At 40.7% G+C, this 13,615-nt stretch overlaps 1 protein-coding gene across 7 annotated transcripts in view; it reads right to left on the bottom strand.

Annotated features, from left to right (window-relative positions):
• The window catches only part of eml1 (EMAP like 1), a 36,505-nt gene that overhangs the window by 7,425 nt on the left and 15,465 nt on the right, over positions 1 to 13,615 (bottom strand). For 2 of the 7 annotated variants that reach the window (XM_069718143.1, XM_069718142.1), the window contains exons 2-8: positions 11,834 to 12,016; positions 9,149 to 9,287; positions 7,646 to 7,666; positions 6,046 to 6,174; positions 5,795 to 5,823; positions 3,810 to 3,836; positions 807 to 936 (exon numbers count right to left, since the gene is read on the bottom strand). In XM_069718143.1, coding sequence (XP_069574244.1) covers positions 807 to 936; positions 3,810 to 3,836; positions 5,795 to 5,823; positions 6,046 to 6,174; positions 7,646 to 7,666; positions 9,149 to 9,287; positions 11,834 to 12,016 — 658 coding nt within the window. Of the gene's footprint in view, positions 1 to 806; positions 937 to 3,809; positions 3,837 to 5,794; positions 5,824 to 6,045; positions 6,175 to 7,645; positions 7,667 to 9,148; positions 9,288 to 11,509; positions 11,564 to 11,833; positions 12,017 to 13,615 lie in introns of all 7 variants that reach the window. The other 5 variants (XM_069718146.1, XM_069718145.1, XM_069718140.1 and 2 more) reach the window with 4 other exon arrangements.

Below are 13,615 nucleotides of genomic sequence, written 5' to 3'. Positions count from 1 at the left end.
AAAACAACTGGATGTGTGAGAAGAAATCAAAGAATGACATTAAATACATGTTCAAACTATCACTAATTACATCTTCTGTACGCATGTGGATAGTTTATTCTAAAAATCCACCTTCAATATAGTTCGTAGTGGTTTGAGCATATACAGTGTAGGCTGCTCACAAATCTATTTCTGTAAGTGTGCTTGCTTTTGTGTGTGTGTGTGTGTGTGTGTGTGTGTGTGTGTGTGTGTGTGTGTGTGTGTGTGTGTGTGTGTGTGTGTGTGTGTGTGTGTGTGTGTGTGCGCGCGTGTGTGTGCGCTTTTCTCTGCAAATGAGATCTTTCCTTCTTTTCCCTACAGCCTTTTCCCCCTTTGGGATTCTGCTATACTGAACAACACTCTACATTCACTCCATCATCAACAAACAAACAAAATAAGAAACCCACTATGAAACAAAACAGAAATAAAAGAGCACACGAGGAGCTGCTGACTGGTCGCGCCTCAGCCTGCCAGCTGTGTGCAGGTTATTACTGACTCCGGGCTGCAGAGCGATGAGCCCGGCTCCGACAGCGGCGGCACAACACGGTGAAAATGAAAATCTGAGCAGATCTATTCTGACAAGCAGGGAGAGCAGAAGAAGACACATTTGTTGCTCCCTCTCTCGACTCTCACAGCCACATCACAATCTGGATTTATTTTCCTCAGACGATTACTTTTCAAGGCCTTTCAAAACGCAAGCAGGATTGTATCTGAAGTTTCTGCAGAAAAATTTAAGCTGCTACCAAATTCTGTCTCTCCTTTTTTAGCAAACTGCAGTAAAAGGATACACCCAGTCCAGTTTGAGTTTGTTGCAGGGCAGCTCAGCTCGGGCCTCCAGGCAGTAGCTGTCCACTTGGTCTTTGGGCATGTACATGGTGATGGGACGACCCTTCAAATACATTTTCACATAACCTTCCTCTAGAAAAGGCAACAGAAATAGTCCGTGAGATAATATACATATACACAAATACTGATATGAATTATGGTGTCACATCTTTTAATATATGACTCAATACAAGGAGCACACGCTAGAACACTAGACAATATGCAATTGTTATTATAATGTGAATGACAAGGGTGGTAATACTGAATGTATGACATGGTTAGAGTATAGATGAATGATGTGAGATGATATGATGAGTTGTCTTTTTAAACTGTGAAGAAAACTTTATTAAATACAAAAAAAACCAACACAGAACTTGCAAACACAAACACGGCTTTTTCACTGACTTTTATTCGTCATTTCAAACACATTTTTGTGACAACGAAGAGCGCAAAATATACTGCAAACACTCTGTTAAAAACTCCCACAACTCATAAATATTCAGCTCACAGCAGAGACTAACCAACATAAAATGCAGACACAAGCAGAGCAATGGAAATGTTATTGAAATAAAATAAAAAAAATCAGATTCAAGTTTAGAAAAGGGAATAATGAGAAATCCTCATGAATTTAAAACATGCTAATACTGAAAAAGGAATCATGCAGAAAACATTAAGGGAACCAAAAAAAACAAAATGAAATATTAATGTCAACAAATGCTCATTAGAAGGGGAGACTATTACTTTGTATTAATGGATTTTTAGGTGAGGTTGGGAAATTATTTAGTTTTTACGTGATGCTGCTATTTCATCTTTGGTATAAGGGGATATTTGGAAAAAACAAAACAAAACCTTGTGCTGCTTTTAATGGTGAAAATCGGATATATGAAATAAAAATTTGGTTCAGTATTGACTGACTTGAGCATTATTACAGCATGATATCTGGAGAAAAGAATTATGTCCCGAGAAGTAAATGTGCTCTATGTGCTCTAATGCTTATTATTCATGAGCTAGTAACAAATCTGGAAGTACTGGCTGGGTGATTTGATGGGGCTGCGGTAGATGGGCGTATCAAGATGAGAGTACGAGGACCCTGACTTCCTCAACTGGAGGTTAAAAGTCGGGGTCTTTCTGACTGCTGACACCTTGGCAGCGCCGCCTTTTCTGGCCACGCTGGCCTTGCTGCTTTTTGAGGTTTGTTGGGGGTTGGTGGCTGAACGGGCCGTTACAGCTGTAGCTGCAGGGCTGCTGCTGCTGTTCCCCGTCCATTTGGGAGAGCGGCTGAGGTAAATCTGTACTGTGACTATAATGTAGATGGGAGGGGGGAGGATGGGGGGGGGGAGGGGCAGAGCAGAGGAGCCGATGATGGAGCGGGGTAGTGGAGGGCCAGATGGATGCAGAGGGCGAAACGGGGACAAGCAGGATCAGGAAACGCAAAAAGGGTGGAGGAGGTTGGTAGAAGTTAGACACATTAAAAGCCTGCTTTTATGTCACATTTAGTAAAAGCAACATACATTCAATCAAAAGGAAATTCTGGAAGCTGATTCATAATATAAACCACCAGCTTTTCACTTCTTATCATTAAACACTGGCATAAATGTATCTGCTTATTATGATCATTATTAAAGTTTTTTTTTCCAAAATGATCCTCCTCTGTGGTTCCAAACCTGGGACTGGGACCCATATAATACACATAATACATAATATTGCAGGAGAAAATAATTATAATGTTCTGATGCTCAAATCTTTTGTAGCTTCTTTGGTGGGAATGGTTTACTTTTTGGGTCCAATAATTTCATAAGGATATGGACATTTAGGGTGTTTTCTAATGCTGGTTTCATGAATGAAATTGAAGCTAAGAGCAAGATTAACTTAATATTTTTTTATAAGGCATATATTAGTTATTCAGATGAAATAAAATGAAAGGTTCAGAGGAGAAAAGTTTTTTTTTTTCTCGGTTCAACTGCTCACAACACACAAATGTATTCAGCCTATGACAAAGGCTACAGAAGCTGCTTCAAGTCACCAGTATAAATGTTGGGAACCACTAAAGGCTTTTCATGAGAAAATGCTCAGATTATCTTGGATGATTTTTTTTGTTTACAAGATTAAACTCTCCTTTCACAATAATGAATAAACAGCAGTATATCTGTGAAGAAATGAGCCCGGCTTTGACCAGGCTTCTTTTTATTTACATTCTTGGCAGCTTGGTGAATACTTAGCTCAAGGGAACTACACACAAACAGGCGACACTTCAGGCCTTGAGAGAAAACTACATGCTGAAAAATCAAACAGGCTTCAATAGGAACTACCCAAAAAAGAAAAAAGAGACTGAATTTGTTTGTAATGCAAATATTCATTCTGAGGGCAGAGAGATAATAAGAGCAGAGGCACATCTACTTGCTCTGTACTGAAGCGAGGAATCTCAGAACAGAGGGTTTAAAGAGTTCGCACAAAAACTCAAAGCGACTGCGAGGCAGCAAGTGTCAGAAATCTTTGTGTCGTTACTATGGTGACAGAGACTAAATGCCTGTGAGCGATGGTGAGGCTGAGAGCAAACAGACACAAGTCTGGTGAAGCCAGTTCAGTGACTTGCCAACACTGCAAATCGCACTCTGGTGCAGCACTCAGTGGAGGTTAGGAAGGATGTATGCATGTCTGTGTTTAATTAAGTCTCAAAACAATTAAAAAGGAAGGCAACTTTCACACACACTTTGTCAACCCACTCCTGCCCCTGTCTGGACAGCTCTCTGCTCATTGCAAGGCAAAGTTTTAAAAGAATCACTAAAATCTTGATCTGGGATTGAAATTTCAAAAATAATGGTCCCACTTTTATCCTTTGTTTCTACACTACAGCCACAAGCAGAGGTGATCAGAGCATCTGCAGTGTCCAGAGAGCTGTGCAGGCCGGGGGGCATTAGGGAAAGACGGGACGGGAGAGGGCGGGGGGGCGGGAGGGGGTGGCCTACCTTTGCAGTGGGTCACACGTCGCATTCCTTGTAAAGGTCACAGAGAGACACACAGGTGAGGAGTGGAAGAGTTTCCTCACTTCCTGGTCTGCTCTAATATGAGCGCACTTCCTGTTTCCCGGTGTTAATGCGCAGCTTCTGTCCGTAATGCTCTCAATCAATCTGACTCCCTCCTTAACGGTTACGTCCTTTAATCGTCTCAAAGAATCAATGCTCATTTCCTGTGTGCCGGTATCCCGCCCTCGGCTCCTATGATGTGACCCTACTTCACTCTTTACCCCTTTGTTTACCCGAAAACAAAGAAAAATAATCTAATTTTAATTTGTAAATGAAATCAAACATAAAAGGTAAGTAGCATAAGATTTGTATTGGATAACTGTCTCCCAGTGGTAGTTTATGTCTGTGGCTCTGAGCTGATTCTGCTGCTGTGGCAACATTATGGATTTGTAATTATCTCAGATCTCCAGTAATTGGTGTACAGTAGTAATAATAATCATCCCTGTGGCACACCTAATACAGGAACCTCAGAGGTATTTAAAGATCATTAACAGAAACAAGGTAATATGTGATTTACTGCCAGGAATTCTGTCTGTATTCACATTTGTACCATGTAAGTGGATGGTTACAGTAATTAAATATACAAACAGTGTATTAATCTTTATGTGGTTTATATTTGTAACCTCAAACTAAAAAAAGAAATAATACTGAAGTTACTGTGTTTGCGGGAATGGATCAGTTTAACTCTTTTCAAATGCAAAGAGAAGTCGAGTGTGTTTAAGCTTTGTCTCGTTCTGCAGTCTGAGTTGAAGAAATCTGGAGCCAGGTGTGTAAACCAAATGGAAAACAGCTTTTCAATTTACTCAAAAATCAATAGCATGCTGGAGATGGAAATTCTGATCAATACTCCTCTCATTTCATATTCAGTCTCATTGTTTTGTTACAATGCGCTTCCTGCTGCTTCTTTTTTTTCAAAGAATGAATCATGGTTATAAACGATTCAATGGAAGACTTATCTGATGTTTTTTTATTTTTATTTAGAGCTGACAAATACCACATAAAAAATGTAAACGATTTTTAGAATCTGCCTTTAACCCCGAAGAGTTCATGAGCTAATACTATCTGGACAAGGATGTTTGTTGATGTGTGCAGGTAATGACAGATACCTAAAGGGACATTTCAGTATTTTAACCTCTATTCTTGTTATTATAGTATAAAAGACAAATGTATGGATCATGTTAACTTTGTACTTGCCAGCTTTTCAAATGAATTTCCCTTTAATTTCATTACTTCATTTATTTTGGCCACTAATTTGGTTGGCCGGAAAATTGCCATAATAGATCCCTCTGCGATTAGCTAATATAAGAGTGGCCATCCTGTGTTTACTGACAGTAGGATTCAGAAACAAATGCTTGAAATAATTGATGTCAAAGTCAAATTTATTTTGGAAAGTCTTCAGCGGGTTTCTGCTGCTTCTCTTCAAATCTCTTCAACACAAGTGGTGTGGGCAATGTTTATCACCTCATCAAAAACGATTAGAATTGGCCTTTGACTGAATGTAAATTAAAAGAAAACCTTGAAATTGTGCAACAAAAAGTTAAATGTGAACCGTGAAGAAACAGCTGATTAAAAAGAAAACAGACAAATGGAATTTGAATGTGAGGATGTAGGAATGGATGAGGTGGACATGTGAGGGAATGGAGGATGGGAAGAATGAGTGTTTAACACTGATGTAGAGTAGCTCTCAGTGGTCCTCAGTGAGCAGGAAAACAGATCAAGGCACTGATTAAAATTATAGCTGACGTCTTCTTTTTGGAATAAATAGAAAACAAATAAATCATTTTTTACTTTGGCATGAATCCTAAAAATGCATTGACCTGAAAGTGACACAGAGGACCACAGAGCACCTGCTGTGTAATGGCTCTGGGTGGGTTGTGCCACAGCATGAGAACTCAAAGCCATCAGGCTGCAGAGCCATAAATTCTTACCTGCATTGAACACTGGATCCTTCTGTTTGCTGCAAAGTAAATGGGTAAACAGACAGCTGTCAATCAGCGTCCCAACTACAGATGAACCATCTCTACTGTAAGTCTTGAATCTGAAAGGGCCACATTTTGAAAGCCGTTTGTTTTCTGGTCTATCAGATGAGGGAAATCTAATTAAAATACAAACAGCCTCCTATCTTGTCTCAGTGTGGTGCTGAATGGGGAAAACTCATTCACCGTGAGGTCTGTGTTACCTGTCGCTTCTTTTGCCGCTGGAGTTGCTGCCGGTGGATCCAGCGCGAGTCCGGTTGCTCTTTGAGTCACCTGAATCTTTGCGAGTAAGAGTTCCCACGTGTTCGTTTGAGTTGGCTCTCCTCACAGTGCTGTGATGAAAAGGAAAGTGGACAGAGGAGGAAAAAGAGAGAGAGAATCATAAGAAAGATGTCGTTAAATTACCCGACGCTGCTTTTCTAGAAAGATGTGTTTACTTCATGACTCAGCTCAGATGTGTCCCTACAGTATGCCTCTGGAGACAACGGGCCACTTGGCAGAAGAAAGTGTACATTTAGTTGTACTGAGTAACTTCAACAATAAAAATCAGTTGCTGCTTTTGTTTGTTGTTATTCTACATCTGAAGTTGTCTAAAAATGTTAAAGAGAGGCTGCTATGTGAGGATAGCACCGAGCCTAGGTGCCCTGAGTCCAGAGTCTTCGGCAATGAAAGCAGATGGCACAAAGTTGTTGCCAGGTGGAGCTAATTTGGTTCTGAGCCTGCTGCAGTTTGATTGGCTACTTGCTAAGTACTGATTTGGTCATCTGCTGACAGAACAACAGTCTTCATTAACAAAGTGGATTATTGTCTACAGCACAAATCTTTTGAAGAAAAATATAGGAGGAAATGTCTTAAAGATTCCTTTAAAAGGGATATTGTTATAAACCAAACCCATAAAAAAAATATATTACAGATGAACTAATGTAGGATGGTACTCCAGGAAAGAGCAGATAGCTACTACCTTGTCAGAGAGAGCACTTTTTGCTTCCTGTGTTGGTTATTTAGAGGGGAAAGCACCTGGTCAAGTACTGCCTCTCAAGCATCAGTCTGAGAACTATTACACATGAAAACAGCGGCAGTCATCGAGACAGCACGATAAATTGCGCTGGCTCGGCAGAGCACACATACCCACACTGACAGAGCACAAAACAGCAAAGGAGAACAGGCATGTGCTTAATCAGATTATAGCCTATATCACTAAACTGTGAGGAAAACGTAAAACAGCACAATGTGGCCAAAGCAGTAGCCAACCCATCATTTGTCCTCCTGAAACTACCTCTGTTTACCTCACATTTTGAAAATGTTTTTCTACAACCACAGCGTCAGTAAAGACCTGTGCAGATCTGCATATTGGTGGTGCAGACAGCCTGCCTATTCACAACAATGAAAGGGCTCCATCAGCAATCCAATGGCCAGTATGTCGAGTCACCTAATCCACCCTACGGGAGAAAAGTCTATTCAAATCCTAACACTGGCTGGTGGCTGTTATCCCTTCTGGAGAGCCTGCGTGTGTTTGTTCGGTGAAGAACAGAACAGTTTGCTGTGTTATCCCAGGAGGAATTATAGTAATTGGGCCACAGGGCTTTATAGGCTGTTGTGTGTGTGTGTGCCAGTACAAAGATTTAAACAGCATGTTACTTATGAAAGGTATGGTGAAAGAAAATAAAACAATATCCCAAGTCTCATATAATTTAGAAACTGATTTGATAACTGCGGATGAAGTTTAGCGTGTGTTAGATTAGTGATGCGGCGATGATGTAATTTTGTGACCAGTGACATCCTGTAACTCGGTGATAATCTCACCTGAAGGGCAGGTAGAGAATTCTGGTAGAACGAGACAGAGAGGACATCACATTGTGGGTGGACAAGACACAAACAGGATTCAACATCATCGTCGGAAAGGACACGTTATCAGAGAAGAGAGTGGACATGCAGGACAGGACGTGGTAAAAACACGGGACAACACATGAGGGTAAACAAAGGAGACAGCTGATGAGTAATGACTTGAAACTTTCAAAGTCACTCATCTGACTTAAAACTTCCAAGATTTAATCTAATTCTATTTTATTTCTATATACTGTGCATTTTTTTTAAAAATTTTTATATTTTATATTTTTACTATAATTAGGGCCCGAGCACCGATGGTGCGAAAGCCCTATTGTTATTCAAGGAATTATTATTCCGCGTTATCATTATTCTCCATAAACAACTGCGTTTTTGGAGGCTTTATCATATTCAAAAACTCATGAAAGTTGGTACACGCGTCCCTCCAAAAATGACTTTTGGGTCACTTTTTGCTATAGAATGACTGTTTTTTTTTAAAAGTCATGAGAAAGGGGAGGCTCAAACCCAAACCATTATGACTGAAAGGCAACAGTGTTAAGCATTACACCACCAATCTTCCCAGGAGATGGTCTGCACTGTGACAAATCTTTGGCTCACTGCAACCTATAACTCCACCGTCCACAAATATTTATTCAAATGCGACCAAAATTGCCGCAGACATTCTTTGGATAGTAGATATATGTGTTTTTAAGGGGGTCTGCAGTGATATTAAATATTTTCCTGTAATGTGTAGTGGATGCAAAACTTTTAAAATTTTTCCAAACATTTCAACCACACGTGGAAAAATAAAGAAAAAAAACACCACAGGGGAGTTAACATCTGTGCAGATTGGCGCAGGTTCCCGCTGTCTGCCGAGCTTCATCTGATTATGGTAATGTCATCCAGAGATCGGAAAAGGCAATTGTTCCTCTGGCAGGCAAGATTGATAACCTCTACATGCATGTATAAACGCACACACAGACCTATTCACACACACAACAGAGAATCCAAGACAGTGATGACGATGCTGCTTCTCTGCCACCCTGTTAAATGTCAACGGCTTCGGTTGATAAAATGCCAGAAATGTGACAATTTATGGCTGAATTGATCCGACGTGGCACAGACAGACAGGAGTAAAGAAAAGAAATGTCTAGACACAAATAAAATGTCTGGAGAGACAAAGATTAAATAAAAGGTTTCACAACCTGAATAAGTGGCCGACATGAAACTATACCATTGGTATTAATAAGGCCTGATGGTGCAGTAAATCAACACCACAAAAATCTGCTGAATTTGGCAGTCCACCCCTTCAAGTCCATCTTCTCTGTAAAAAGTCAAATGTTCCCTGGACATATTAGAAACTTCCTTAAATTTAATATAATGCAGCACAAAAAAGACAATAGACAAGAAGACACCAGACCTGAGTAAACGCAGAATTTAACAGGAATTCAATTTGCAAAAGGGTACGTTTAGTTTCCTCACCTCTTGTTGGCTGGTGTGCTGGAGTCCTTCCTGGATCCAGATCCAGATGGGGAGGGCAGAGTGCCGCTGCCTTTCTTTGGTAGGATGGACCCGTTGTTTACTGTGGGCCGTAACGGCAGGGTGGCAATCATTGGCCTGGCTGGAAGAAAAAGGACAACAGCAAGACATGTTCAGAAAAAACTGCTTGATTCAGGACTTGTATCGTGGTCAACTGCTGTGGTGTCTTTGAAGTAATCAGACAGTGAGACAGACTGCATTACATATTGTAATCTTGATAATTATGAAACGAGGACAGAGGGTATTGTGGACAGGAGTAGTGGAGAGGTTTATGGAAGGCAGTCCCTGTTTATGTCATTATTGTTATCCATATTAGGAGCAAATATATTTCAACTGTCAGGTTTGTGATGTGCAGGTTTGGAAATGTTTACATTTTATTGATGTGAATTTGGGCGAAGGCTGGACAGGTCGCCAGTCCATCACAGGGACAGTACAGAAACAGACATTCACATTCCTACGGGCAATTGTAAAATCACCAATTAACCGAACATGCATGACTTTGGACGGTGGGAAGAAGCTGGAGGACCCGGAGCAAACCCACGCAGGCACACGGAGAACATGCAAACACCACACACGAGGCTCCGGCCGAGGATCCAACTTTTTTTTTGCTGTGAGGCAACAGTGTGAACCACTGTGACACCATACTGTCACCTAATAACTGCAATTTATTTTAGACAAATGTCATCAAATCAAACAATCAACTTCAGTTATTCCTTCTAAAAAATTATTTTGTCTCCTTCCGCTGAGATAAATGTGCATTTCCGAACATATCGGTATGTTCAGTCCATGTTCAGATCATATTGATAAAAACAAATACAAAACTGAGCTATAAGTGTTCGTATTTCTGTGAGTTACTGTACTTTGTACAGCTTCAAACGTTTCACCATGTTCACATGCTGTCATGCTCTTTTGTGAGGGTTTAAAGATGTGTAATAATTGCAGTTATATCATAAGGTATGATATCATATCATAAATCAGAGACAGCATATGACATCACAATAAACAAATTACAGTAACAATTCTTTTTTCTTACTTTGCCGATAGTTTTACGATTGTTCAGGGAGATGGACTGACGTCACAAAAAGTGCACACACACACACACACACACACACACACACACACACACACACACACACACACACACACACACACACACACACACACACACACACACACACACACACACACACACACACACACACACACATACCAGTCAGACAAGCACAGAATAACAAATCCAAGCTGCTGCTTTATCTGCAGTGATAAATATTTAATGGATGCTGTTTCATCCAGGAAAGACACACATTCACTCAGGCACACACACACAAACTCGCATGCATACTCAGGCCTATGCACACACGCCGTTATCTTTCATGTAGTAATTGAACAGCAGGGCCAAACAGAGGTTTGTAATTTTGTTAGCATGTTAAAGAAGATGAACGTGTGTGTTTCTGGGTGTGTGTCCATGACAGTTCATATGCATGTGTGTGTGGCTGTGTTGAGCTTTCTGAAGCAGATCATTGTGCTTCAGCAGAGGGAAGCAAGCTGCCGTCTGCCTGCAGCTAAAAGTGGAAAACAATAAGACACAGCAGCTCTAGGCTTGAATCATCCTCCAGTTCCCAAATCAAACTGAAACTCCACCCATCCACGGTCGCTCCTGAGACTCAAACCGGCTGCAGCTCAGAATCATAATCTCTTTCTACACTATTGCTCAAATGCACATCCAAGGACATAAAACATATGAAGTGCAGATGATTTCATTTGTTAACCTCTAGGGTGAATATACTATTTGAGAAACAGATTTGATCAAAACCATCTCAACATGCAGTACTGTAACAAAGTAAAAACTAAACAAAAATGGAAACCCCAATGATAATCCATCTCTAATCCTCTAATGCTTTCCTAGTATGCTGTTTTGTTTTGTTTTTATTTATGAGAAAATCCTGACAGTCTCACATTTGCCGGTTCAGAGTGAAGCTACCAGCTGCAGCTGGCTAGTTTAGCTTTGCACAAATACTGTAAACAGGCAGTAACAGGAAGCCAAGCACTAAACAAACACAACCCCCATAAAAACTGTGTTTGTGAAGACACAAATTCCCCCTGTTTAACATCAGATCTTTCTTTACACGTCTTCAAACTCAGATCACAGTGCGAGGTACAGTGTGCAGTACTAAAAGTAACTGTGCATTTCCTAGTGAAATACTATTCAGTACATGAAGATCGTAGCAGGGCAGGCAGTGACTGACATGTGCACATGTACACACCAGGCCTGGTTAGTGCAGACAGACTCCACAGTCAGCCTACCTGGCTTCCCAACATTGCTGTCTGCTGAGGGAGATTTTCTCATCAGAGCAGGTTCTGTGCACATTGACGTACAAACACGTTTAACAGCACAACACAGTCCAAGAGAAGGGAGAACACGAGGGGGAAGAGGTCGACAAGCAGTCAGAGGAGGGAAACGAACGGGATTTGAAGAAGACATGACAAGCAAAGAGAAATCAGAAAGGACAAGGAGGGACAGGATTTCACCAAAAACGTGCGTAAGCCAGCGTGTGTTGCATTGTCGAAAGCAAAGAGCTGTTATACCAGAAGACCTTTTCACCCTGTTGCTTGATAACTGTGTGTTACCTTTGGTGGGTCCTCTGCGTGACCCCATGGCCTGCTGCTCCTCAGACAGGTTGAGTCGGCGCACCACGTCGGCTAAAGCGGACTTGAGCAGCTGAATCTCATCCTCCTGCATCTGGACCCTCTGCTCCAGGGAGGCGATGCGGTCGGTCACCTCCATACTGCTGGCGGCTGACGCGCTGTCATCTGAGGAAACAGGAGGGAGCTCAGGTCAGAAACATGGAAAATGTCAGCAAGCTAATGAGGTAGTTATAAAGTGGCTTTTCACATAACGTCAAATATGAGTCACTATGTGCTGCACACCACGGCACCATGGTAGATAATCATTTCCAAAAGAATGAGTCAACACTCAGTCACAGAGTGAGACGTTTTACGACATATAAAACCAGATGGTTAGATGATCAGATTGATACCAAGCTGCTCATTCAGGGTCCTAATATCATTGCCAAAAATTGGTACATGTGTAATATATAGCATTTCAAGTGTATTATTATTCCCCACAAAGACACGTGTCCAAGTTTGCAGTGTTCTGCTATCATCTGTATTTGTACCTTTACAATTTATGCAGTTGGAAACTAAATAATAAAAAAAATGGGATGGGATACAAGCAGTAAACTCCTTTCAGACTCCCTTTTCTCCTTTTCTACATTCAGACTCTTCGTCTGTGAAGCCTACGATTCAAAGAGCTGACTACTTTTCTGTAAAAAGCTTTATTCATGAGCCTGTTTTTAATGTCTGTCTGTTCTTTCATCTTAAACTAACTTAACACATTATTATCACCAATCCACCTGACACCCTTGCACCGGCCATCGGGGTCCACTTCATTAATGTTAACACACGTGTGCAGGGTCTCCTCCATTAAGACTTTGATGTCACAGCGGTTTGATGAAATATTAATGGGAATCACTGCTGTGTTTTCCCAGCAGACTTGTAATAACAGTCTGATGCATTATGCATTAGAGAGCAAGCGTCTGGTGATTAGGGAGACCGTGTTTCTGCTGAGAATCTGCGTTAGACCCCGACTGCATGGCAAAGTTATGGAAATCTGAAAAAGCTCTTGACCTCTGTAAATAACGTTCTCAAACAATCAAGTACAACAATGTCTCAAACGTGCTGATGTGTGTTTGATTTCAGACACAAAGTTGTGTGAGGAGCCCCAGAGGATTCATGACCGGAGCCACTCCGAAAAAAATTGCTTGCAGATGAATAGATTCTGTCGGATTAAGAAAAAAATAAATCATTCAGTACGTTTAATAACTGCTGTCCTGACACACAGCAGGAGAACCGATGTTATTAATAAAATACTATAGATGCAATTGCCTCGCAAATATGGTTATCAAAACAGACAGAAAATGCATTTTTCAATTGCTAGTCATGTATAATTAATAATCAACATACAGTAAAGGACTGAGTAAAACACACTTTTAACTGTTAAACAAACAATCAACTAATTTTTTCAACTACTTCTTGAGTCAAACTCATTTGCTGTAAAAATGTAACACTGGCATTTATCCCTTGACGTGTAATAAATTAGCTTATTGACATAATGCCATACATGCATGTGTGATTGTAAGACTGCCACATGCGCTTTGTTATATTCTTTATACATCACAAGTATCCATAAGAACTATAATCTTATAAGGTCCAGTGAAGCCATTGTAATTTAATTGGCAAAACATGCCGGAAAAGCAATTTCACAGATTTGTTTTCGAGTGGGAAAATTACATTAGTGAGCAAAATCCACTGCCTGTTAGCTCCTTATGAATTGTTTCAGTCCCAGAGAGC

Source organism: Brachyistius frenatus, unplaced genomic scaffold, assembly GCF_029030835.1.
Source record: "Brachyistius frenatus isolate BFR_SWC_R1_liver_20210118 unplaced genomic scaffold, ASM2903083v1 Contig_187, whole genome shotgun sequence".
NCBI classification, from domain to species: Eukaryota; Metazoa; Chordata; class Actinopteri; family Embiotocidae; genus Brachyistius; species Brachyistius frenatus.
This window is presented reverse-complemented; position numbering and strand designations above follow the sequence as displayed.